Source organism: Malaclemys terrapin, chromosome 3 (genome assembly GCF_027887155.1).
Source record: "Malaclemys terrapin pileata isolate rMalTer1 chromosome 3, rMalTer1.hap1, whole genome shotgun sequence".
NCBI lineage: Eukaryota > Metazoa > Chordata > Testudines > Emydidae > Malaclemys > Malaclemys terrapin.
In genome coordinates this window covers 92,983,744-93,009,923 of record NC_071507.1, presented here as the reverse complement: position 1 = coordinate 93,009,923, position 26,180 = coordinate 92,983,744, and the positions used below count along the sequence as shown (strand labels likewise).

The 26,180-nt window shown below is 40.2% G+C and overlaps 2 protein-coding genes across 9 annotated transcripts in view; one reads left to right on the top strand and one right to left on the bottom strand.

The window, feature by feature from the left end:
• TIAM2 (TIAM Rac1 associated GEF 2) overlaps window positions 1-15,738 on the top strand; it is a 323,237-nt gene extending 307,499 nt beyond the window's left edge. For all 4 annotated transcript variants that reach the window (XM_054022224.1, XM_054022226.1, XM_054022222.1 and 1 more), the window contains 7 exons: window positions 352-470; window positions 2,473-2,581; window positions 3,829-3,887; window positions 7,782-7,887; window positions 9,213-9,300; window positions 10,852-11,006; window positions 14,660-15,738. In XM_054022224.1, the coding sequence (XP_053878199.1) occupies window positions 352-470; window positions 2,473-2,581; window positions 3,829-3,887; window positions 7,782-7,887; window positions 9,213-9,300; window positions 10,852-11,006; window positions 14,660-15,300 (1,277 nt within the window). In that variant the 3' untranslated portion in view covers window positions 15,301-15,738. The remainder of the gene's footprint in view (window positions 1-351; window positions 471-2,472; window positions 2,582-3,828; window positions 3,888-7,781; window positions 7,888-9,212; window positions 9,301-10,851; window positions 11,007-14,659) is intronic.
• A 93-nt stretch (window positions 15,739-15,831) lies between these two features.
• The window catches only part of TFB1M (transcription factor B1, mitochondrial), a 54,671-nt gene continuing 44,322 nt past the window's right edge, over window positions 15,832-26,180 (bottom strand). For all 5 annotated transcript variants that reach the window (XM_054022232.1, XM_054022231.1, XM_054022233.1 and 2 more), the window contains 2 exons: window positions 18,814-18,941; window positions 15,832-16,745 (listed from right to left, as the gene is read on the bottom strand). In XM_054022232.1, the coding sequence (XP_053878207.1) occupies window positions 16,496-16,745; window positions 18,814-18,941 (378 nt within the window). In that variant the 3' untranslated portion in view covers window positions 15,832-16,495. The remainder of the gene's footprint in view (window positions 16,746-18,813; window positions 18,942-26,180) is intronic.

The window sequence follows — 26,180 nt, the reverse complement described above, 5'->3', positions numbered from 1 at the left end:
GCCACAACCACAGCTATATTTACTACCATGCCATCAGGCTGAAGTTTTATATACTCGGTAGCTTTTTTACTAAAATATTTATTTCAGTATTTTGAGGTACTTAAAACACCAGCTAAGAAGCTCTTTGAATATGCTGATCCGCAAGTGTGGAGCCCATATTTACTATGACTAAGTAAAGTCTTATTTAGTCATCATTATTGTTGGTCAGAGACCATTGTGACTTGGGACCTTGAATAATTTCGACTCTGAATAAAAATCTCTCCTGGGCTTTAATAAAAAAAAAATCATGCATTTATAAAATGAAACTGAATTATTTGTTTGTTAAATGGTGGATTTGTTTGAAAACTTCAGAGGCGCTGAAGGCAATGGAAAAAGTAGCCAGTCACATCAATGAGATGCAGAAGATATATGAGGACTATGGTACTGTGTTTGACCAACTGGTTGCAGATCAGAGTGGAACAGAGAAGGAGGTAAGAGCACGAGTGGAACGTGTATTATTCACACTTCAGATGAAGTCCTGTATGATACTGTATCTACTCAACTCTTATTGGAGTCATGAAGGGGATCTTAATTGTGAGTTCAGGGTGCTGTTTTGTGTCTCTCCCATCAAATTTCCTTCTCAAAGAGCTTGTCTATACAAACAGTGCATGGCAAGTTGGGATGTAAATCTACCTTACAACACCCTACGGCACTCAGTGTCCTTGTGGACTCAACTGATGTGCACTAAAATTTCTCATTTCAAAGTTCACTGGGGAACTTTTAGTGCGCATCAATAGGGACCACACAGATACTTTGTGCACAGCAGGCAAGTGCAAGGTAGATTTACACCCCATGCTGCAAATAAACTGTTCATATAGGTAAGAACTCAGCAGGTACTGTCATGTTTACACAAACTGCTGCCAGAACCTTCTCTTGGTCTGCCATGAAGGGCAGATGGGAGCAGACAGCCACTGTAACTCACAGCAAGAAAACAATGAAAATCGGTGGCTCTCAACCTTTCTAGATTTCTGTGCCTCTTTCAGGAGCCTTACTTGTCTTGTGTACCCCCAAGTTTCACCTCACTTAAAAACTGCTTGCTTACAAAATCAGGCATAAAACCACAAAGTGTCACAGCACACTAGTACTGAAAAATTGCTTACTTCTCATTTTTACCATATAACTATAAAATAAATCAATTGCTATATAAATATTGTACTTATATTTCAGTGTACAGTATATAGAGCAGGATAAACAAGTCATTGTATGAAATTTTAGTTTGTACTGACTTCACTAGTGCTTTTTATGTAGCCTGTTGTAAAACTAGGCAAATAGATGAGTTGATGTACCCCCTGGAAGGACTTCTGTGTACCCCCAGGGGTACATGTACCTCCGGCTGAGAACCACATTATACATGTCCCAAGGCCAAATTTTATGCATGAGTGCTTAGATTTCAGAAAATGGAATCTTTTTTCATCAAAAGGATTCTAGCAGGATTCATTATAATGCCTATTTCTACCACCATTCTGAATTCATCTAGTGCTGATACATACATGGCTGTTTATCAGTGCAAAAAAACATTAGTTGGTATTATGGCCCAGCGCATCTGCTAGTATGAACTGCCATAGTTCTGCTGACTTCAGTTGAGTAGCCCCAATATACACCAGCTGTGGAAGTGGCTATTTTTGTCTATTAATATTTGTAATGTGTTCTCTGGTGCGAGAGACCCTTAGCATCCAGGAAGGGCTTTTTTGTTACCAATATCTCAAAATTATTTGCTCTGATCTGAGCTCTAGACGTGAATGTGCATCCATATAAAATGTGTATTTATCACCCCTCTAATCAAATTGGTTATTTTATTAGATTATTTAAAAAAAAACTACTGAAAGCACAACGGATCTTGTTCTCTAGTGTCTCCCAGAACTGGGCCAGCAAGCTCACTAGATTTAGCCATTTGTGGCCAATGATGTATAAGTGAATCATCCATTTAGCTTGATCCTTAAAGGTGCGACAGCTACTGATTTCATTGTTTTAAGTTTCATCCTAGTAAAGGAGACAAATTGTTTCTGTTCTGGAAGAGAGAAAGAACTGCTCAAAAGAAAGAAAAGCCTAAGAGAACCAGTCATGTCCTAATTCAGTCAGTGAAAGGATCTTATACATTGATTAGTTTATAGAAATGAAAGGGATGATAAAGGAATGTCACACTTGGCTGTATCTCAGTGACAGAACTTCAAGTCAGACATAACGTTCTTCAGCTTAAGTGTTAGTAGCAAAAATAAGCTCTAAGAGGCAAATCACCCAGCTTCCATAACTTGTGTGATATTATTTTTATGGACAGTATTTTTTTTAAATATATTGCTATTTACACAACCATGGCTCAGTGCAATATATATATAGGCATACTTTTTATTTATCAGCCTGCACTCATTAACATTTGTGGTTGATGATTGTTAATCAAGACATTAATTGCACTTATTTTTTTATAACCTAATACAGGTCACAGAACTTTCAATGGGAGAACTTCTGATGCACTCTACTGTTTCCTGGTTGAATCCTTTCCCATCACTGGGCAAATCAAGAAAAGACCTTGAACTTACAGTGTTTGGTTAGTGTTCTATTAAGAGAAAACCCTAAAGATATTGAGTACATCTTCTAGCTAGTAAAATATGACAACTGCCATTGTACTAATGAAGACTAACTATAAAACGTAAGCCCTGCTATAGCCATGTAATGGTTGGGGTGGTCCTGGATGTGGAGGACAGACACAAAATTTCCTGGAAATGTTATTGAGATGTAGATAATAGAGGTCTAGATACCTGAGATTAGTAGCACACGCAATAACTTCTCTGTGATGGCTTTTCCTTCTGCCTACTCTACTATCACCAAAGACCTAGCTCATCTCTGCAAACATTGCCACTATTTGGCATACACCTAAGTGGGTAACTGAAGATCGTGAATAACTTTGAGGGTTTGAGTTAGTCATCAGCTAAACGAATGAATAACAGAGACCTTGAACTTCAACTAGTTTAGACACAGCCGATTTATGTAGGAATTGAGGGTGGGCTAAAAACATAATGCTTAACACGCCAGTTGTGGGTAGCCTTTAGGGTAAGTGGGCATTTTTGTTTGAAATTGAAGTGCATGCATGAGGAGGCACCATCTCTTTGCCCACAGATAAATCCAACTGTGTTAATCAGTGATTCATTTATACTGAACATGTTGGGCCAGACATTTCCTAGTGACCATAGGCAACTCACTGAGTGTCCAGTTCTCCATCTGTAAAATGGCGATAATAGCACTTCCCTACCTCACTGGGGCATTGTGAGGATAGATACATGAAAGAGTGTGAGGCACTCAGATATGATGGTAATACCTTAGAGAGCTAATCAGAAATTTGGAGAGCTCTGAAGTCTGTCATACTCCGAAGGAAATACTGAACTGCATCAAAGAACAGATCTGACATCATCTCTAATGGGCCTCTTTTTTTTTCTGCAACACTTTCCTACCCCTCAAGGGAAGTTGCTGGCATGTTGCTTCTTCACAATCACGTTTCCAATTTGTACTCTGCATTTATTAAAGGCCAATTTCTGTAATCTTGATACAGGGAGATAGGCTTTCAAACAGTATTGCTCATCCCTAATTCTTTTACGGAAGTAGTTTTGTGACAGAGGCAGACTTGTATCACACAGTTTAAGCAGTTGCTATGGGAATTTTGTGTGGGTGTGTAGGGTCAACGAGTACCCCGTAGATTGTGGATAACTAGAAAGAACTGTAAATAGTCAGTACAGCCATCATGTCTGTTTTGTTGAATACTAGACCTACAATCAGAGGCCTCTTGTTTTTCCTTTTCAGTTTTTAAGCGGGCCGTCATACTGGTATATAAGGAGAACTGCAAACTGAAAAAGAAACTGGTAAGTCTGGCAGTAATTTCAATTCAAGCTATAGATATGTATGCATAGGGTCATAGAATTTAAGGCCAGAAGGGACCACCAGATCATCTATGGTCACTACTAAGATTCAAAATTGAATATGCCAATACAGAAAGAAGTGAATGGTACAAGCTGCTGTTTTAATGCAACCATATCACAGTGGGCTGCGCTTGCTCTCACAGGCTAAACTGGTTGAAGTGTTCAATATTTGACTGAGACTGGAAGACTGTCTGGATGTTGCAACAGGTTGTGTTACTGATTCAATAAGCAGCACATTTCTGTGTGAACTAATGCCCCAGCTGGTTGTTGGGAGGTGATTTCTGTCAGATGAGATATAGTATGTAATCATTTGAGAGTCATTAAAGAACCCAAGGGACTTTTCCTTAACCTAGGTATTCTGGTATAATTCAAACTCAGTTATTTGCCAATTACATCACTTCCCCCTAAAGTATCAATTGAATATGCATTCTTTATGTCCTGTCCTAAACTGGTGAGCCATGTAGCTAAAGCAATCCCTGTGTGTAGTACATAGTTCACTCTGGAATGAAAGGTAGTATGAAAAGATACTTATTTAATTGGGATAGTTAAACAAATTTCAGTTTACAGCTAAATATCTCATTTTATATGCCCCAATTACTTGAAATACACCCAACTCTCTACTCCCCAGGTCACAAGAAAACAAGGGAGTGTCTTGAAATAACTTTCAGAGACTGATATACAATGAGCAGTTAAATCTAGAAAGAAATAAGCTGTGACTTAATTTGCCTAGGATGGCTTTTTCCTGTGAACAAGCTAATTACATACTCCTGAGGGCATTCTGTGCCCCCCCCCCAAAAAAAAAAATCTGTGTACGTTTTAAAATTCTGCAAAATTCAGAAAATTTTATTTGTCAAATAAATATGGAGGCTCCAGCATGGCATTGGGGAGCACAGGCCACTGGCTGCACAGAGGTGGGAGATCACTGTGCAGCTCTCCCTCCCCCTCCCAGAACATGGACTCAGTGGTAAGGCTGCACCCAACCCTGACACAGCACAAGGACTGGGCCTGCCCCAGAAACATCCCAGAGCTCTGCCTTTCCGTGTCAGGTGCACCAGGTGTGGGCAGGCAGGCTCAGCAAGGTGTTGAGAGGCTTAGTGTGTGGGGAATCCAGGTGTGGGTGAGAGGGTTGTGTGTGGGGCAATCGGGGTGTGGGTGGCTCAATGGGGGATCTGGATACACAGGGGCTTGGGGGGTTCTGGGTGCAACAGTAATGGGACTCTGCAGGGGGGTCCAGGTGAAGGTGGTTGGGGCTCAGCAACAGGGGTCTAAGTGTGGGGGGGATAGAGCTCATAGACTATGGGGGGCTCAGTGAAGGGAGCCAGATGCTGGGAGAGTGGGGTTCAGTGGGGTTGGGATCCAGGTGCGGCTGGCTGGGGCTCAGTAGGGTGGGGATCCGGGTGGCTCGTCAGGGTGGTCCAGGTGCAGGGGAAGTGGGGCTTGGGGGGGGGTTCTGGTGGTTGAGGCTCAGCAGGAGGGTCTGGATGCATGCAGGAGCAGCTCTCTGTACAGTGATCCCTCCCCCTGCAGCTGAGGAGTGATGGGTGCAGGAAGCACTGGGGGAAGGGGGGAGTTTGCAGAGCTTCCTACAGCCAGGGGAGAAATCTGGGGATGGGTCTGACCTGGCCCTGGATGCCATACAAGGGAAGAGGAAGTCCCATTCTCCCCAGCCCAGCCGGGACTAGCAGCTGAGCCCGGCACAGGGTAGGAGCCACCAGCTGGGTCTTCCCCAGTCCTGCTCTCGCCCCACAGTGATTTACCTCTCTGCTGGCTGCCCTGGGCACCTGAAACATACTGCTGGGGAGGGTTGCATGATCGTTTTTGTGGCTTCCCTGTCAGTCATTTTTCTGTGGGGAACATAAATTCTGCACATGCGCAGTGGCACAGAATTCCCCCAGGAGTAAATTACAACAGAGGAGATGACATGGAGCATTAATATAATGTGCTTATGCCAAGAGAGAGATAAACAACTGCAATAAAAGGAACAGTAGCAGTATTGTCAAACTGAAGAATTTGTTTTGCTAGCCAATAAGTAGTTGGTTTACTCATAGTGAACTTGCGCTCAGTTAGTTTCTTTCACGTGGAAATATTATGTAATTTATTAAAAAAATCATTTTTCAAAGCTGCAGCAATCTGTTTCTCTGAAATTCTGAAAGCTCTATCTATCATTGTTTTACAATCAAACTAACAGTAAAGTATTTAAGGAGCAAGACTATTCGGAAAAAAATTGCTTTTAGAAGTGAGTCCTTGGACAGAAGGCCACTTTATCAAGAACATTTATATCAATAGAAACAATGAGGAATCCTTGTGGCACCTTAGAGACTAACAAATTTATTTGGGCATAAGCTTTCGTGGGCTAGAACCCATTTCATCAGATGCATGGAGTGGAAAATACAGGAGCAGGTATAAATAAATATATGGAGATATACCTATCTCATATAACTGGAAGGGACCCTGAAAGGTCATTGAGTCTAGCCGCCTGCCTTCACTAGCAGGACCAAGTACTGATTTTGCCCCAGAGTCCTACGTGGCCCCCTCAAGGATTGAACTCACAACCCTGGGTTTAGCAAGGCCAATGTGCAAACCACTGAGCTATCCCTCCCCCCATAGGTATAAATATATGAAAGGATTGGGGTTGCTTTACCAAGTGTGAGATCAGTCTAACGAGATAAATCAATTAACAGCAGGATACCAAGGGAGGAAAAATAACTTCTGAAGTGGTAAGAGAGTGGCCCATTACAGACAGTTGACAAGAAGGTCTGAGTAACAGTAGGGAGAAATTAGTATTGGGGAAATTAGGTTTAGGTTTTGTAATGACCCAACCACTCCCAGTCTTTATTCAGGTCTAATTTGATGGTATCCAGTTTGCAAATTAATTCCAGTTCTGCAGCTTCACGTTGGAATCTGTTTTTGAAGGGTTTTTTTGTTGAAGAATTGCCACTTTGAGGTCTGTTATTGAGAGATTGAAGTGTTCTCCTACTGGTTTTTGAATGTTATGATTCCTGATGTCAGATTTGTGTCCATTTATTCTTTTGCATAGAGACTGTCTGGCTTGGCCAATGTACATGGAAGAGGGGCACATGATGGCATATATCATATTGGTAGATGTGCAGGTGAATGAGCCCCTGATGGTATGGCTGATGTGGTTAGGTCCTATGATGGTGTCCCTTGAATAGATATGTGGACAGAGCTGGCACTGGGGTTTGTTGCAGGGTTTGGTTCCTGGGTTGGTGTTTTTTGTTGTGGTTGCTGGTGAGTATTTGCTTCAGGTTGGGGGGCTGTCTGTACGTGGGGACTGGCCTGTCTCCCAAGGTCTGTGAGCGTGAGAAATCCCCACTGAGCCCCACTCTCCCAGCATCTGGCTACCCCCACACCCTATGAGCTCTATTCCCCCCCCCCCACTTAAACCCCTGCTGCTGAGTCCCACCTTCACCTGGACCCCCCTGCAGAGTCCCATTACCATTGCACCCAGAACCCCCCAACAAGCCCCTGTGCATCCAGATCCCCTACTGAGCCACCCGCACCCCGAATGCCCCACACAGACCCCTCTCAACCCACCCCTGGATTCCCCCCACACTTGGTAAAGCAACCCCCATCTTTTAATATATTTATATCTGCTCCTGTATTTTCCACTTCATGCATCCAATGAAGTGGGTTTTAGCCCACAAAAGCTTATGCCCAAATAAATTTGTTAGTCTCTAAGGTGCCACAAGGACTCCTTGTTGTTTCTGCTGATACAGACTAACACAGCTACCACTCTGAAATTTATATCAATGCAGACATCAATTACGTTGCTTTACCTCTTTTTTTTAAATATGTCTGTTATTTTTCAATTTGTAGCCCAATAATGTACGGGCCGCACATAATTATGGCGACTTGGATCCATTTAAATTTCGTTGGCTAATTCCTTTATCTGCTCTTCAAGTCCGGCTGGGGAATACAGCAGGTAATTATATTTTACTTTATTAGTTCCTGATGTATTGATATCTACACCTTGCTTCCTGAAGTCTTGTGAACAGGCAAACATTTCCAACCCGGGTACACAGTGTAGTATCAGATAACATATGTCCTCCTATCTCTCTCTTGCTCGAAACATTTATACACCCACACCCTGCAGTAGCATGTGCTTGTAAGGGTCATAGGCTTTATACACTAATAGATATTTTCATTCAGATATTCTGTCTTCACACCTAATTTTCTTCCCTTCTGTAATCAGAGAACAAGTTCAAGAACGTTGGATCTTAAAGTGTTACCCTGAAGCTGACTTGCTAGGGTGGTGTTGCTATGTCATGGCAGAAACTCAGCATAGAGCTGCAACAGGTTAGGGTTAACATGGCAAAACAGAAACCCACAACAAAAGGGTAGGGAAAAACCTGAAGAGGCTGCTCAAAGCAATCTAATGATAACATGGGCCAAATTCTATCATACTTGACACCCCCTGCAATATCACTGCCATCCAGGATGCAGCATGAGAGAAAGGATTGTCCAGGGATTAGTGTGCTAGCCCGAGATCTGGGTTCCATTCTCTGCTCCATCACAGACTTTTTGTGTGATCTTGGGCAAGTCATTTATGGTGGAGTTTTCAAAAGCACTTAGGTGCCTACTTGACTGAAATCAATGGAAATTAGGTGCCTAGGTGCTTTAGAAAATCCCATGGTTAATCTCTGTGCCTCTGTTCCCCATCTGTAAGCAGGGGGATAATAGCACTTCCCTACCTCACAGGTGTGTGTGAGGACCAATACATAAACAACTGTGAAGGGCTCTAATACTATGGTGATGGAGACCATGTAAGTACTTCAGATTTGAGATCTAAATCAGCCCCAGTTGATATAGCAGAGCTGAACTGAATTATGTGACAAACTGGTAGCTGAGGAGGAGGGGAGATAAAGCAGACACAGAAGCAAAGAGAATCCTGTCTATGCAAGGAGTAGCCTAGTGTTGCCAGTGGAAGTTCAAGGTCAACATTCTTGGTGAGAAAAGGCCTAATATTAGTCCTCATAGGGGCTGGTAGGTTGGATTTCAAAGCTTCAGAAATAACGAGGAGCATGTTCGTGTCCGTTGAAGCGAGTGATGGAAAGGAAGAGTCTCGTTCTGGAAAAGAAGTTGAGTTTGTAAAAGACAAGTTGTAAGTCATAAAACTTAGCACTCCTCCGCGGGTTGCAGCTCATCATGCAGATGATGAACCTTGTCTTGGTGAGACGCTGAGATCTATATTGTTGTCTGTGTAGTCTGAAGGCATGAATTAGTCAAAATTTTTTTTTCTATCTGTAGGAACAGAAAATAATTGCATCTGGGAACTGATTCATACGAAGTCAGAAATAGAAGGCAGGCCAGAAACAATCTTTCAGTTGTGCAGCAGGTAAATTTGACATGAAGATATATTTTTGACAAAATTACACTAATGTAATGACAAGAGAACATTTTATTTTTCCAAGTGACCTTTTTTCCTCTCAGCACTTCTAAAACACCCATCACCTCAAATCCAGGCACTGAGGCAATGTTTAATTGGATGGAATTCGATGTGTAGAAAATATCTGAAATTAGAGTGAATTCGGCTCAATCATTCATTCAGTGTCAGGAATCTGCACACGTTTTATTGTATGATCTTAAATTTCAGTGAATTATGACTGATGCAGTCAATGGCTAGAGCCACAAAGGGATTTAGGCTTCCAAATGCCACTTCAGGTGTCTAAGTCCGAAATTTAGATCCTCAAAATCCCTGCTCAGCTGGCACTTAACTTTCCTAGACACCTAATTTTCATTGCTTCTGTCCCCTAAACTACTTCTGGTGGGCATGCATACAGCTGCCTCTCTCATGCCTAAACCTGAACAGGATCCTCAAACTAGGAGTTGCCTATCTCCCCTGCAACGCCTGATCTGGTAGGCACTACCCAAGTGGGCCTTGCATAAAACACAGCAGCTGAAGGAGCTTGCCCCCTGTAGCCAAATGGTTAGAGTACTCACCCAGAATGTGGGAGACCCAGGTTCAGTTCCCCTCCATCTGCCTGATGTCTAGTACATTCACCAGTAGGCTATTGGGTATTCTGGGGTGGGACTCTGTAGCAATGTGCAGACTCACCCAGCGGCGCCTCGTGCTGGTTACTTCTGGGAATTAGCTCTCCAGCTTCCAGAGCACCTTCTTCAGGCCGGTGTCTTGCCGCCTCTGCTGGCCCCCGTGTCCCTACTGGACCCTGGTGCCCCTTTATCTGGGGGCTGCCCCCTGGCAGTAACCCCTTTCTCTTTGGGTTTCCCCTCCCCGGGGAACCCCCACCCAGCCTCAGAATAAGGTCACTGCCAGTCACCAACTGGGGCAGGCTGCAGTATAAGCCACTTATCATCAGCAAGGTTGGGTTTGGACCTGCTGCCTTTGCCTACCCCTGAGCTGCCCTCTGCAACCCCCATTACCTATTTGCCTTTTGCTAGGCTGCAGCCTGGGGCTTTCCAGGCTGGAGCTCCCCAGCCTTTCTCCGGGCCTGCTCCACTCAGTTACCCTGTCTCTAGCTCCCCGCAGCCAGGCCCTTCTCTCTCTGTATTCAGAGAGAGAGAGAGAGAGAGACTGTCTGCTTGAACTCCTAGCTCAAGCCTTTATAGGGCCAGCTGGGCCCTGATTGGGGCATGGCCCCAGCTGAGCCTGCTTCCTCCCAATCAGCCCAGGCATCTTGCCCTTCCACAGCCCTCCTCCAGGACTGTTTTAAACCCCTCAGGACAGGAGCGGGTGACCACGCCGCTACAGACTCCTTCAACCATCCTATGGAAGCTGTTCCACTTTGTATAAATAACTAAGCAGCACCAATCTTCAGTAGCAAAGAAGGCTGCTTCCGCATGGAAAGATTGCTTGGGCATGGGAAAACAAAAAAATTACAGTGACCTGTAATCTGCCCTCTTATTGCTGTTCCCTTAAACCTTACAGCGACTGTGAAAGCAAGACTAACATTGTTAAGGTGATTCGTTCCATTCTGCGGGAGAACTTCAGACGTCACATAAAATGTGAGTCGCCATTGGAGAAAACGTGTAAAGATCGCCTAGTTCCACTCAAGAACCGCATTCCTGTTTCAGCCAAACTGGGTAAGAGTCCATTTGATAGACTGGGAAATATAGACTGGCAGTTTCATGATTATTATAGACATGAAGAGGGTGGTATATTTTTACTGTAATTCATGTTTTAAAATATAATTTACTACTTGGTAGAGAGGCTTTATACCAAAAGTGCCAGTTATTATTACGGCTGTCACACAATTTAAAAAAATGTATCTCGATTAATCGCACAATTAGTCGCACTGTTAAACAATAATAGAATACCATTTATTTAAATATTTTTGGATGTTTTCTACATTTTCAAATATTTGATTTCAATTACAACACAGAATACAAAGTGTACAGTGCTCACTTTATATTTTTGATTACAAATACTTGCACTGTAAAAAACAAAAGAAATAGTATTTTTCAATTCACCTAATACAAATACTGTAGTGCAATCTCTTTATCATGAAAGTTGAACTTACAAATGTAGAATTATTTACAAAAAAACTTGCATTCAAAAATAAAACAATGTTAAATTTTAGAGCCTGCAAATCCATTCTGTCCTACTTCTTGTTCAGCCAATCACTCAGACAAACAAGTTTGTTTACATTTGCAGGAGATACTGTAAACAAGAAGCGGGCAGCATTGTCACCGGAAAGTGAGAACAGGCACTGTTGTAGCTGACGTCACAAGATATTTATGTGCCAACTTTGCTAAATATTCATATGTTCCTTCATGCTTCAACCACTGTTCCAGGGGACATGAGTCCATGCTAATGATGGAGAACCCAATGATCCAAAGCAGTGCAGATTGACGCATGTTCATTTTCATTATCTGAGTCAGATGCCACCAGCAGATGGCTGATCTTTTTTAGTGGTTTGCGTTCTGTAGTTTCCGCATTGGAGTGTTGCTCTTTTAAAACTTCTGAAAGCACGCTCCACACCTCATCCCTCAGATTTTGGAAGGCACTTCAGATTCTTAAACCTTGGGTCGAGTGCTGTAGCTACCTTTAGAAATCTGTGTTTTGTCAAATCTGCTGTGAAAGTGTTCTTAAAATGAACATGTGCTGAGTCATCATCTGAGATTGCCATATAATATGAAATATATGGCAGAATGCAGGTAAAACAGGAGGAGGAGACATACAATTCTCCCCTAAGGAGTTGTCACAAATTTAATTAACACATTATTTTTTAACGAGCGTCATCAGCATTGAAGCATGTCCTCTGGAATGGTGGCTGAAGCATGAAGGGGCATACGAATATTTAGCATATCTGGCATGTAAATACTTCGCAACGCCAGCTACAAAAGTGCCATGCAAATGCCTGTCTTTGATTTCTGGTGACATTGTAAATAAGAAGAGGACAACATTATCTTCTATAAATGTGAACAAACTTGTTTGTCTTAGCGATTGGCTGAACAAGAAGTAGGACTGAGTGAACTTGTAGGCTCTGAAGTTTTACATTGTGGTTTTTTTTTTGAGTGCAGTTATGTAACAAAAAAATCTACAGTTGTAGGTTGCACTTTCATGATAAAGAGATTGCACTACAGTACTTGTATGCGGTGAATTGAAAAATACTATTTCTTTTATCATTTTTACAGTGCTATTTGTAATAAGGAATACACTTTTATTTCAATTACTATACAGAATAATTATATATATATAAAATGTAGAAAAACATCCAAAATATTAAATTTCAATTGGTATTCTATTGTTTAACAGTGCAATTAAAACTGCAATTAATCGTGATTAATTTTTTGAGTTAATCACGTGCATTAACTGCGATTAATCGACAGCCCTAGTTATTATCCCTCATCCCCATGGGGAAAAAAGACCATACAGAAGCCTAGACCCTCAAATACAATTCTGCCAGGGGGGCAGTCTGGAGTTTGCCCCACTCTGGGCCAGAACAGAGATCTTCTGGAAAATCCCATGGCTCTCCAACTCTTTTCACTAATCCCATGGCATCCCTTCCTTCATCGTGGCATGTCTTCTCCGAGGGGTGGGGCAAACAGCTGCTGTACTTTCCTCACTTGGGTGTATCACGGTGGGAGAAGCAAAATAAGATGCTAACAGTTAGCATTAACTTTAGTTGTCATACCCCCAGGCAGGAACACTGCCACAGAGAAAATCTACCTCTGGTGTAGGGGTTAAGGGAGCAGCAGAAGTATGCCACAGAACTGCTGCCGCTTACCCCCTTTATGTCCCCAACCCTAAATCTACCCCATTTAGCTTCCTTCCACCAACAGACCTAGTGTACGTCAAATGTATTACTTTGACCTTTCCACCCCCTACAAGGCTTCCTCTAACTGATGTTTGGCTTTCTTTAGTGGTTTGGCCCTACCATTATCCAAAGTTCAGGCAACAAAACAGGAAGTGAAGTGAAGAGAGGGCTTTTTCCCTAACAGCATCTATCCATTCTAACAGAGTGCTTTATCAGTGCATTTTTTGGTGAAATACAGGCCTTCTTGGGAGCACTGCTTTCTAGTGCTGGGTACAAACAGCTGAATATGGCTAAATGTACATGTATACATCTATGACCAAAGAAATACGCTATACTTAGACAATAGGGGACTCACTCCTAGGAAGCAGTGACGCAGAAAAGGATTTGGGGGGTCCTGGTGGATAATCCACTGACCATGAGCTCCCAGTGTGATGCTGTGGCCAAATGCTAGCTTTGGATGCATAAATGGGAATGCTCGAGTAGGAGTAGATGTTATTTTAAAGTGTTTCTGGCACTGGTGAGAGTGCTGCTGGAATACTGTGTCCAATTCTGGCATCCACAATTCAGAAGGATGTTGATAAATTGGAGAAGGTTCAGAGAAGAGCTATAAGAATGACTGAAGGCTTATAAAACATGCCTTATAGTGATAAGCTAAATAGATTGATCTCCTTGAGTCTAACGAAGAGAAAGTTAAGGGGTAACTTACAGTCTAAGTACCTAGACAGGGATAACATATTTAATAATGACACCATTCTCTGCTAGATTGAAAGGCTAACACAATTCAATGGCTAGAAATTGAAGCTAGACAAATTCAGACTGGAAATAAGTTATCAATTTTTAACAGTGAGTAATTAACCACTGGAATGTGAATTCTTAATTACTGGCCATTTTAAAATCAAGATTGGATGTTCTTCTAAAAGATCTGCCCTAAGCATTATTTGGGGGAAGTTCTCTGGCCTGGTTATACAGAAGGTCAGACTAGATGATCACAGCCTTCTGGCCTAGGAATCTATAAATTGGCCACTAGTGTTGCCAATATTGCAAGTCCTGTCTACCTGGAGTTGAGACAGTTATGACTACAGCATTCCTCTTGCATCATGGGAAGCAACTGACAGAAAAATGAATTTGGACTCAGATGGCACTTGGCCATACAATACACTAGGTAATTGACCCAGCTTCACTATTGTTTAGATTTGTTGTTTTGCGAACCATATCTGTGGCTTTATGAAGGATTTTGCATGTACTAAATACACAGTAACTTACAACCGCTAGAGCAATATAAAATCAAATATTGTCAATACCAGCAGTCTGATCTCATACAGGATACAATACATTTTGATTAAAATGGGACTAATTAAATTATAAATCAGAAAGCCATAATCTTTTATGATTATGCTACTGAGGGATATTGTATAATTCCCTTGTTTTGTGAAAGTTGTTTTAATGCAAAAATAAGACTGCCTTTTATACTTGCAGCTTCCACACGACCCCTAAAGGTACTGAAGAATTCCTCCAGTAATGAGTGGAATGATGATACAGGGAAAGGAAACTTACTGGATTCTGATGAATGCAGCCTGAGTAGCAGTACTCAGAGTAGCAGCTGCCATACCACAGAAAGCATACAGGAATCCAAAAATTCATCTCCTATGAAACACTTTCCGAGCTGCACATCCGATTTTTCAAACAGCCTTGTCAAGGAATCTGATATTCTCAGTGATGATGAGGATGACTATCAGCAGAGCTTAAAGAAGGGCAGCCCTACAAGAGACATTGAAATACAGTTCCAGCGGCTGAAGATTTCAGAGGAGCCTAGTGCTGACACAGAGCACAAGCCGCTTGCTGAAAAAGAGGCTGGGGATGGTTATAAGGCAGGAGAACATCCAAAGCTGGTGCGTGGGCATTTCTGTCCAATTAAACGAAAAGCAAACAGTACAAAGCATAACAAGGGAACGTTACTGGCAATGCAAGAACACCACCATTCTCTTGACAGTCACTCTGACAGTGCAAACTTGGATCTGAATTCTATTTTAGAGAGGGAATTTAGTGTCCAGAGTTTAGCTTCTGTAGTTAATGAGGACTGCTTTTATGAAACAGTGGAGAGGCATGGAAAATCCTAGCTGTGTGAGTGCTATGATTTAACAGGTTATTTAACATTTTAATGTCCACATAAAATTTGACTTACTTGATTTGCTTTAAAACTAGTGATTATGTGGAAATTGCTGAAAAACTACTGTTGGTTTTGTGCACTAATACACTTTTCCACAAAAATATAGTTGTAAAGGATTCTTAAGTTATTTTAATTTATTGTGGATCAAAAAAAAATAGATTAAGCTGGCCAGAGTCTGTAAATTAGTTTATCCCTTTTGAGCAGTTAGCAAGATGATGTTGTGTCCTTTAAAAAGGTGCATTCTAATTATTTTAAGTTATGTGGAAAAGATGCTGGAGGAATTGTGATCTTATAGCTTTATTAAAAGAAAAAGTCAAAACAACTTTTCCTGTGGGCATTTTTTCAGCAGTTTTAATTTTTGCTTTATTTAAAGCAGAATTAAGTTATTTTAAGGTGTTTTAGTGCACAAGAGAGTGTAGGAGTCATTTTTGTAAGTTGCAAGATGCTGTTAACTTTATATATATGTAAATATAAACAAAGCTTGTACTGTAATCTTTTATTTGATTGTATTTTTATTTTCTCTACCAACTTGTACAGTAAAAGGAAAATGAGCATTATGTCTAGTTTCTTGCTTTATTCACAGCTTCCGCCTACTGGAGCTTTCAAGACTGAGTTCTTTTGTTTGGGATAAATAAGAGTATTAGCAGGCCTTCTGTGCACTTTATCCTTCGTGAGGCTATTTGCTTGAGTGCATTAATATAAGATTTCTGCCCAGTAGAGTGTTCTAGGATAAGGAGAGTGAAATGAAAAACACTATCACATAAAGTTTGTTATGCTGGAATAGTAAGTAAAATTTTACTTTAAGGACTCACTAATGCACCTCTCACTCATACAAAACTCCCATTCATTTCAGAGAGGCCCCCATTTACGAAGGTTCTGAAGCATGTGTCTAACTTTACCTTGCTGAATCAGGACCTGAAAAACAGAGTGGAGAATACACCAAACCTTAGCAGGTTAAGGATCCCATATTCAGTGCATCCTCTTTCTGTATAGCAGAATGGAATAAATAAGGAAGATAGGAACCGCCCCTCTTCCTCCAGTATTTCAACAAAGTGTATATCGGTGTGTAATTTTTGAAAACAGTCTCCTTTTACAAAAACAATTATAGATTGTGCATCTAAAAAGAAAAAAGTGTGCCTGACATGTTAGAGCTGGTCTTCCTGTTCAGACTGCTCCAAGTGTCCTTTTTTTCTAATTCTCTTCTTCTGCTTCAGTTCTTCCCTGTAGTTGTAACTGAAAAGGTTTGTGTCTTCATCACACATTTTCCTGTATGCATCACACAGGTTTTTAAAATGTAAAATGGAGAGCTGAGCTGGACGCAGAGTTGGATCCACATCTGCCAACATCAGCATCTGTTCACTTTTTTCCAAGCGTTCAGCTTCTGGAAACAGGATTCTAAAAGGGAACAAAGACGAAGACATTCAAATAATTTTTTTTAAAGAAAAAAAATGTGTCTTCATCCCTGTCTGTGTGCTTTTCTTAAAGATTTAGTTCACCATAAGCATATCCCCAACTCGAATACTTAGTTTGCTGAAAAGAAATAGATCTTCTTAAATTTTCAATTATTTTCTTAACATCTAAACATGAGTTGGCAAATTAAACAAATTTAGTGGGAGACTGCCAGTTTAATTCTGGAGTAAATGTGACTTCAACATAGATGTATGTATTTTAGCTCCATTTTAAATTATCTGTAATATTTAAATATTTAGGAAGGAGAGGACAAGAATTGGTTATTTGGATCAGGTCAAAATTTTGTGATAGTACTTACCATCTTGATGACTTTTGGTAACCTTAGTAAAAAGAAGTCACCCTTACTGTCTAGCAAGTTCAGTAGAGAAGCCAAGGATGAATAGGCCATAGAGGCTGAACATTTCAAATCTCAAATTATTTTGTAATTCAAAGGGGAGAATGCACTGGTTGTGGAAAACACTGCATCTTGGGGTGGTCACATTAGATAATTTGAACATCTATAATGCTCTAAAATGAGACAGACTTGTACTGTAACTCAAACTGTACTTCATTAGCAACTTTACTTAAACTGTAAATGTATCAATTCCTTTACATGCCATGTGTTTTCCATGTTATAGATACACTACTCATTCAGCCTACCACCTTGCTTTCATATAACTGTATCTAAATCATCATATTATAAGGACTCCTGAGTTAGCATCTAGAATTTGCTAATTTCTTTTGACCAGCTAAACAATAAGAGGATTGTGATCCTTAATTACATGCTAGGCACAGTACTAAGGCACATTAAGCTGCTACTGGATACGAGACATGCAAAAAAATGCAGATTTTTTTTTCCCCTTACAAAGAACTTTAAACAGTATCAGAAATTTGAGATTAAACAATAACTGGTGATCTTTTTAATCTTCTGAAAATACAAATACAGCAATGTTTGTATTTTCTGCTCCTTAGTAGTTGTTTCTGAACTAAAGTGTGTGTCACACACTAGCTCATCCTGTTCACTTACCACCTCTCAAAGGTATGTATTCAGTCACTAGCACGGACAAACTGGCATTGCGGGTTTAGATCAACTGCCGGCCCCCCAGAGAATAAATGTAGCTCACCTGCTATGGTGAGATACTGTGCTGCAGCACAGAGCTGGCAACCCAGAGTCAGATGCAATTCTAGGCTGCTCAACAGACCTAAGTGATCCCCAGCATAATTAGACAACCCAACAGAGCTGGCTAACGTTACAGAAGCACAGGCCCAGCTTCCTGTGAGCAGCAGCTCTCCCCAGAGTCTCTGCAGCTTTGCATTCTGTGACCCTGACGTGGGTATGCCCCCAGTGCTAGTGTCTGAGCCCGTCCTCAGACGATAGCATACAACTGTCTTCCTCAGTTTCTGCACTGGACCATTCTCCCTGAGCTTTTACAATAGGGCTTTTAGAATGTCTTTATACCACTGCAGCCTTTTTACCCAGTGTAAAGGGCCCAGAGTGGAGGTGATGATCTCACTACCTCCATCTGAGTAATAATTCTTCCCCTGTTCCTGGCTAGTAAAAATATAATTTAATCAATTTATCTTCAGTTCAGAACTTTTCTTTTGGACACAACCCACACAGGCTCTTGTCCAGAACATATTTTGTCAGTATCTGGGTCAGTTACTTAATATATTTTAGTCTTTTTCTTCACAAATCTGTATTCAGAAGATTAAAAAAAAGTTTAAAAATGAACTATTCAAAAGCTTACAAATTTAACCTGGTAATGCCAGAGGCTTAAATTCTGTATTGTGCAAATAAAAAAGCATTAGGGCTTAATTATGGAGCAAGTGTGCAGCCAGAGTAAACTTCTATGTAAATTATATTAGAATTGCTTTTGTCTTCAGTCAGTGTTTTGAGGAGAGCTGGATGTGATGAACCGAATATGTAACGAAGGCTCCATTATTCTTGATGGATTTAGTAGGCATCAACAATAATAGTGTTCTAAAGAGAATTCTGGTTAAAGAATTTACTTACTCCACTCCCCGACAGCAGTATTTTCTTCTGAACTGAAAAACACTTTTAACGACCTTTTCCACCAGCTTAAAGGGTTGCTGTATCTTTGGTTGCACCAAAGGGGTAAAGTGCACTACTGACACATCCACCTATTAAAAAAAAGCAAAATATTAGATACAGATAGTGAACACAGGTTTGCATTTTCTAATTTTTCCCCCTCAAGTGTACATTCTTACCATTCCTAAACTAGCAGCGTGGGTGTCAGGAATCAGCATTTGGCATAACATAAAAAGATACATTAATGGCTTGAAAATAACTAGCAGATACAGAGCTGTGAAATAACATTACAATTACTCAAATTCAAGGGTGAAATTTCAACCGTAGGGTCTTGTCTTTTACCTTCAAGGCCCTTCACAAGTCTGCCCTTTCACACTTATCCACTTGCCTCTTATTGCATCACATATACATGCCCCTGCTGCTCTGCCAATGATACCAGCTTCAGCCATCTGCTTGACTGCTCTTCTCTCAAACATCTCTGTACTTTTTTCCATGCCACTTCCTATGTTGGAACACACTCCTGGAATTAATCCGTGAAGCTAATAACCTCTCTTCCACACTCTCCTAAAAAACACAATTCTGCCATAATATATAGAAGAAATTAGCCAACATTTAACAGCTAGGCTGAGGGGCAGTTGAGGAAAGTCATTATTTATTTATATTTATATATTACAGGTCTTGCTCACCCTTCATCATATGTTTCATATTGTATTAGGGCTTGTGTAGACTAGGGTACAATGAGTAACATTTGAACGTGTTAGTTAACATGTTTTAAAACTCTAGGATAGCCAAAGGCAAGTTGCATTTTAACAAGTCTTAGCCGGTTGAGGTGAATTCTGAGGAAGTAAGTTTGGGGGTAAATTCAAATGATGAATGAGCAGCGTAGTTACTGCCAGTGCACTACAGTTCTTGCAACAGTTCATCTGTAATCCTTGTGTTACGTGTTTCCTATTTTATTCTGTTATTTTTATAGTATAAAAAGTAAGTTCTTTGGAGCAGGGACTTGTTCTGTGTTTGCATAATGGAAATTATGTTGGACTAATGTAGCCTCAATCCTCATATATAAGCAACAACAAAAAAGTTCTAAAAGTAAAATGAAACAGTAACTTCCTACTGTACATAAGAATCATCCTAGACAAAATTAATCGGATTAAATTACTTAACCATGAGTAGAGACAAGGCTAAAAATTTTCATTCTGAACAACAAGGAATACTGGATTGTATGAGGTGAATTTTCAAAATAAGGGATCAAATTCTACTCAGTTTCTTGAAACAGCTAGTTCTAAAGCACACTAGAGTCTATTTTTGATTTAACCCTGAGTAACACACAGGAATTTGTTCAAAATTGTAGTTGAGTAGCTAAGTAATATTGAAAGTACTACAATGAAGTAAAAACATATTTATAAGAGGGATCAGATTGAAAATTGGTACTACACTAGTATTAAAGTATACTCAACTTTAAGGATGAAGTGGCTGAGCAGTAAAAATATGTAATTTCTCATTAAAATCAGTTACTACATCAGAGAACAGGAGATCAGCCAATGCTGTACTAATCTTTAAAAAAGCACAAGAATTGATTCTGGGAGTTACAAAACTGTGAGCCTCTCTGCAAAACTAGGCAAACGTATTTAATACAGAGCTATAGAACAATTGGATGAGGAATATATGATAAGAAACTAGTATGGTTTCTGTAAACAGCATCTCCTCAACCTGTCTGAACCCACATTTTCTGTTTGAAGTCTCACACATTAGATTATTAAAAAAAGCTTAGGACTGCTCTACACAACGCTTTGGTACTGGTTTAACAATTTTGGTTTTTTTTATCCCAATAGTTATACTGGTACAGCTCCTGGAGTAGATGCAGATATACTGATTGGTAGATCTTATTCCCCTTCCCCTATACAAATAACTATACTGGTAGAAACACCTTTTATACCAGTATAAACTGTGTCCACACTATGGGGGCTGTGGTATCGTTAAAACAGTACAAGTTTTGTGGGTAGACCAGGCCTCCTAGGGTGACCAGACAGCAAATGTGAAAAATCGGGACGGGTAGGGGGAGAGGTAATAGGCGCCTATATAAGACAAAGCCCAAAATATCAAGACTGTCCCTATAAAATCAGGACATCTGGTCACCCTAAGGACTTTATAGTCAATATGGAAAGAGGTTATAACAGTGGGGGTGACTAGGATTTCTATTAGGATCAGTATTTCCTAAAATGTTTATTAATTATCTGGAAGTGAGGGTGAACAGTGAAGTGGAAAAATTACACCTCTACCCCAATATAATGCGACCCGATATAACACAAATTCGGATATAACATGATAAAGCAGCGCTCCAGGGGAGAGGGGCTGCGCGCTCTGGCGGATCAAAGCAAGTTCAATATAATGCGGTTTCACCTATAACGCGGTAAGATTTTTTGGCTCCCGAGGACAGCGTTATATCGGGGTAGAGGTGTATTTAGGTGGGTCAAGAGTACAGTGGATTATGAGGAACTTCGGAAGGACTTTAAAAAACCTAAGTGATCGAGCAAAAAAGTTGTACATGGAATTTAATGGCAACAAATGCAAGATAATCCAGACTGAAGAAATATTTTAATTACTCAAACATTGATGGGCTCTACACTAACAGTACCCACACAGGAAAAATATCTGGACCTCACTTTGGACAGTTCAATGAAAACTTGTGCTCAAAGTACAGTGTCAGTGGGGGAAAAAAATCCAACAAGGAGTTTAGGCTGATAAACACCAAAGAATAACACTGAACAAACATATAATTCCATAATACAAACAACGTTATGCCCACAGCTTGAAAACTACATTCAAAGTTTTCTGCAAATCCTGCTTCCAAAAGAATACAGCAGAAAGAGAAGGGCAACACAAAGAGTTACAGGCTTGGAGAGAGAGAAGAGAACATAAGAATGGCCGTACCGGGTCAGACCAAAGGTCCATCTAGCCCAGTATCCTGTCTACCAACAGTGGCCAATGCCAGGTGCCCCAGAGGGAGTGGACTTAACAGGCAATGATCAATTGATCTCTCTCCTGCCATCCATCTCCATCCTCTGACAAACAGAAGCTAGGGACACCATTACTTACCCATCCTGGCTAATAGCCATTAATAGACTTAACCACCATGAATTTATCCAGTTCTCTTTTAAATGCTGTTATAGTCCTAGCCTTCACAACCTCCTCAGGTAAGGAGTTCCACAAGTTGACTGTGTGCTGCGTGAAGAAGAACTTCCTTGTATTTGTTTTAAACCTGCTGCCTATTAATTTCATTTGGTGACCCCTAGTTCTTGTATTATGGGAATAAGTAAATAACTTTTCCTTAACCACTTTCTCCACATCACTCATGATTTTATATACCTCTATCATATCCCCCCCTTAGTCTCCTCTTTTCCAAGCTGAAAAGTCCTAGCCTCTTTAATCTCTCCTCATATGGGACCAGTTCCAAACCCCTAATCATTTTAGTTGCCCTTTTCTGAACCTTTTCTAGTGCCAGTATATCTTTTTTGAGATGAGGAGACCACATCTGTACGCAGTATTCGAGATATGGGCGTACCATCGATTTATATAAGGGCAATAATATATTCTCAGTCTTATTCTCTATTCCTTTTTTAAATGATCCCTAACATCCTGTTTGCTTTTTTGACCGCCTCTGCACTCTGCGCGGACATCTTCAGAGAACTATCCACGATGACTCCAAGATCTTTTTCCTGACTCGTTGTAGCTAAATTAGCCCCCATCATATTGTATGTATAGCTGGGGTTATTTTTTCCAATGTGCATTACTTTACATTTATCCACATTAAATTTCATTTGCCATTTTGTTGCCCAATCACTTGGTTTTGTGAGATCTTTTTGAAGTTCGTCACAGTCTGCTTTGGTCTTAACTATTTTGAGCAGTTTAGTATCATCTGCAAACTTTGCCACCACATTGTTTACCCCTTTCTCCAGATCATTTATAAATAAGTTGAATAGGACTGGTCCGAGGACTGACCCTTGTGGAACACCACTAGTTACCCCTCTCCATTCTGAGAATTTACCATTAATTCCTATCCTTTGATTCCCGGTCTTTTAACCACTTCTCAATCCATGAAAGGACCTTCCCTTTTATCCCATGACAGCTTAATTTACGTAAGAGTCTTTGGTGAGGGACCTTGTCAAAAGCTTTCTGGAAATCTAAGTACACTATGTCCACTGGATCCCCCTTGTCCACGTTTGTTGACCTCTTCAAAGAGCTCTAATAGATTAGTAAGACATGATTTCCCTTTACAGAAGCCATGCTATTGCTCAAAAGTTTGTTTTTCTATGTGTCTGACAATTTTATTCTTAACTATTGTTTCGACTAATTTGCCCAGTACCGATGTTAGATTTACCGGTCTGTAATTGCCGGTATCACCTCTAGAGCCCTTTTTAAATATTGGCGTTACATTAGCTAACTTCCAGTCATTGGGTACAGAAGCCGATTTAAAGGATAGGTTACAAACCTTAGTTAATAGTTCTGCAACTTCACATTTGAGTTCTGTCGGAACTCGTGGGTGAATGCCATCTGGTCCCGGTGACTTGTTTAATGTTAAGTTTATCAATTAATTCCAAAACCACCTCTAGTGACACTTTTTAACCTGTGACAGTTCCTCAGATTTGTCACCTACAAAAGCTCAGGTTTGGGAATCTCCCTAACATCCTCAGCCGTGAAGACTGAAGCAAAGAATCCATTTAGTTTTTCCGCAATGACTTTATCGTCTTTAAATGCTCCTTTCGTATCTCGATCATCTAGGGACCTCACTGGTTGTTTAGCAGGCTTCCTGCTTCTGATGTACTTACAAAACATTTTGTTATTATCGTTGGAGTTTTTAGCTAGCCGTTCTTCAAACTCCTCTTTGGCTTTTCTTATTACATTCTTGCACTTAATTTGGCAGCCTTTATGCTCCTTTCTATTTGCCTCACTAGGATTTGACTTCCACTTTTTAAAGGAAATATTTTTATCTCTCACTGCTTTTTTTACATGGTTGTTAAGCCATGGTGGTTCTTTTTTAGTTCTTTTACTATGTTTCTTAATTTAGGGTATACATTGACGTTGGGCCTCTATTATAGTGTCTTTAAAAAGCACCCATGCAGCTTGCAGGGATTAACTTTCACTCTATGCATCCGAAGGAGTGAGGTTTTTACCCACAAAAGCTTATGCCCAAATATATCTGTTAGTCTTTAAGGTGCCACCAGACTCCTTGTTGTTTTTGTAGATACAGACTAACACAGCTACCCCCTGATACTTGACACTTTAGTCACTGTACCTTTTAATTTCTGTTTAACCCCCTCATTTTTGCATAGTTCCCCCTTTTGAAATTAAATGCCACAGTGTTGGGCTGTTGAGATGTTCTTCCCACCACAGGGATGTTGAATGCTATTGTATTATGGTCACTATTTCCAAGCGGTCCTGTTATAGTTACTTCTTGGACCAGCTCCTGCGCTCCACTCAGGACTAAATCTAGAGTTGTCTCTAGAAGGACAGGGTGACCCTGTGGATAAAGCAGTGGATGGGACTCTAAGGGACTTGGATTCCGTCCTGGCTCTTCTACTGACGTGCTATTTGACCGTGGCAGGTCACAGCAGCTCTCCATGTCCACTCAGACCTTTTGTACATCTTCTCTTTTTAGACTAAGATCTTCAAAGAAGGGCCAGTCTCTTACTACATGCATGTATAGGACCTAGCACAATGGGACCCTGATCGTGGTTGGGGCTTCTAGGCACTAAAGTAATATAAATAATAGGAACAATAATAAAATAAATACAGAATGCCCTGCAGTAAATAACAAATGACATAAGTTCCAAATGAGGTGAAACTGAAAAAGAGTAGAAAGGAGAGGAATAAGGGGACATTATAGAGCTACATAAATAAGAATGAAAGGCACAGAGAAGGTCAATAGAGTTTTCTTATTTATCTTTTCACACAATACAGGAACAAGGCAATATCCAATAACATTGAAAGGAAACAAACTAAAACAGATAATTACATATATTATATGTATTAAGCACAATGCATAATTAACCTATGGAACCTAGTGCCAAGAGTTAGTGTGGCAATGATGTTAGCATCACTGAAAAGGAATTAAATATTCAACTGAATAAGAATATTATTTGCAGTTATTACTAGATAGGATAAAAAGTATAAAGGATATCAACTCTCATGCTACAATATGTAAACCAACCATTAACTGTCTGGGATTAGAAGGAAATTTTCTTCACAGGCATGTTACTGCATATTTGTCTATTATGGAAGTTTTACATCTCCCTCTGAAGCATCTGGTATTGGGCTATGTCAGACTAGATGAACCACTGCTCTGGATTGAAATGACAATCTGGTTACTACACTCAAGTAAATGCAGAAAAATTCCACCCGTCATCAATGAAAAAAAGATTCACATCAGTGTAACTGAAACCAGAACTTGGCCCCGGGAGTATATGCTGCAGCCAAAAAAAAATCATTCATGAAAAGACACATGCACATCCAAATTAAACATCTGCATATGCAAAATGCATACTTAGCTGGGAAAATTTAGCAGCTGGACATGCAAGTGCTGGTTTGCATATGCAAAAACATATTTTACATGCACAATCAGCTGTTTGCACAGGCATCGTGAGTACTCAAGTTTAGGTGACTGTTTAAAATTTAACCTAAGACATAAAAAACACAATTTTCACAAAATAAGAGATAACAGGACCAAAAAACCCATTTGGGTCTTCCACTCTGCCTCCCCTGCATTTTGTAGAATGACTTTAAAGTGAGATATATGAATCCTTGGCTTTGGAAGTAGGAGTTACCTTTGTAAAGAAAATTTCAGAAAATTAAATGCAATTTATAATTTAGGAGGACACCAGCTTTCCTTTGGAAGAAAATTTGCAATCTCAAAGCTGACCAGCAATATTTTCAGCTTCTAGAAAAAACAAAGCACTCCTCAACATTCACTCAATTACAGGAACCGTTTTCCTTAGAAACCTAGGAAACTGCCTGGTTACTATGGCAACAGATACAGGAAAATGCTTTTTACTTGTAATTGGACACTTCCTTTAAATTACGTACATTATCCCGTTCTATTTTATGCATATTAAAAAGGCTAGAATAACATAAACCTGCAGCATAGTACACACAAATGCATTTAAAATATACTGATTCATTTGCTTAGCTTATTGTCAGTTCTTTTTACTTATTTTCCAAATATTTTTAATATGCAAGAAATCATTATTATTACTTTATTTTTGCATTATTTGTAAACACTAAAAATGTTGACAGTTGAAATAAACTGATCTGCCAACAGTGTAACAACACTCATT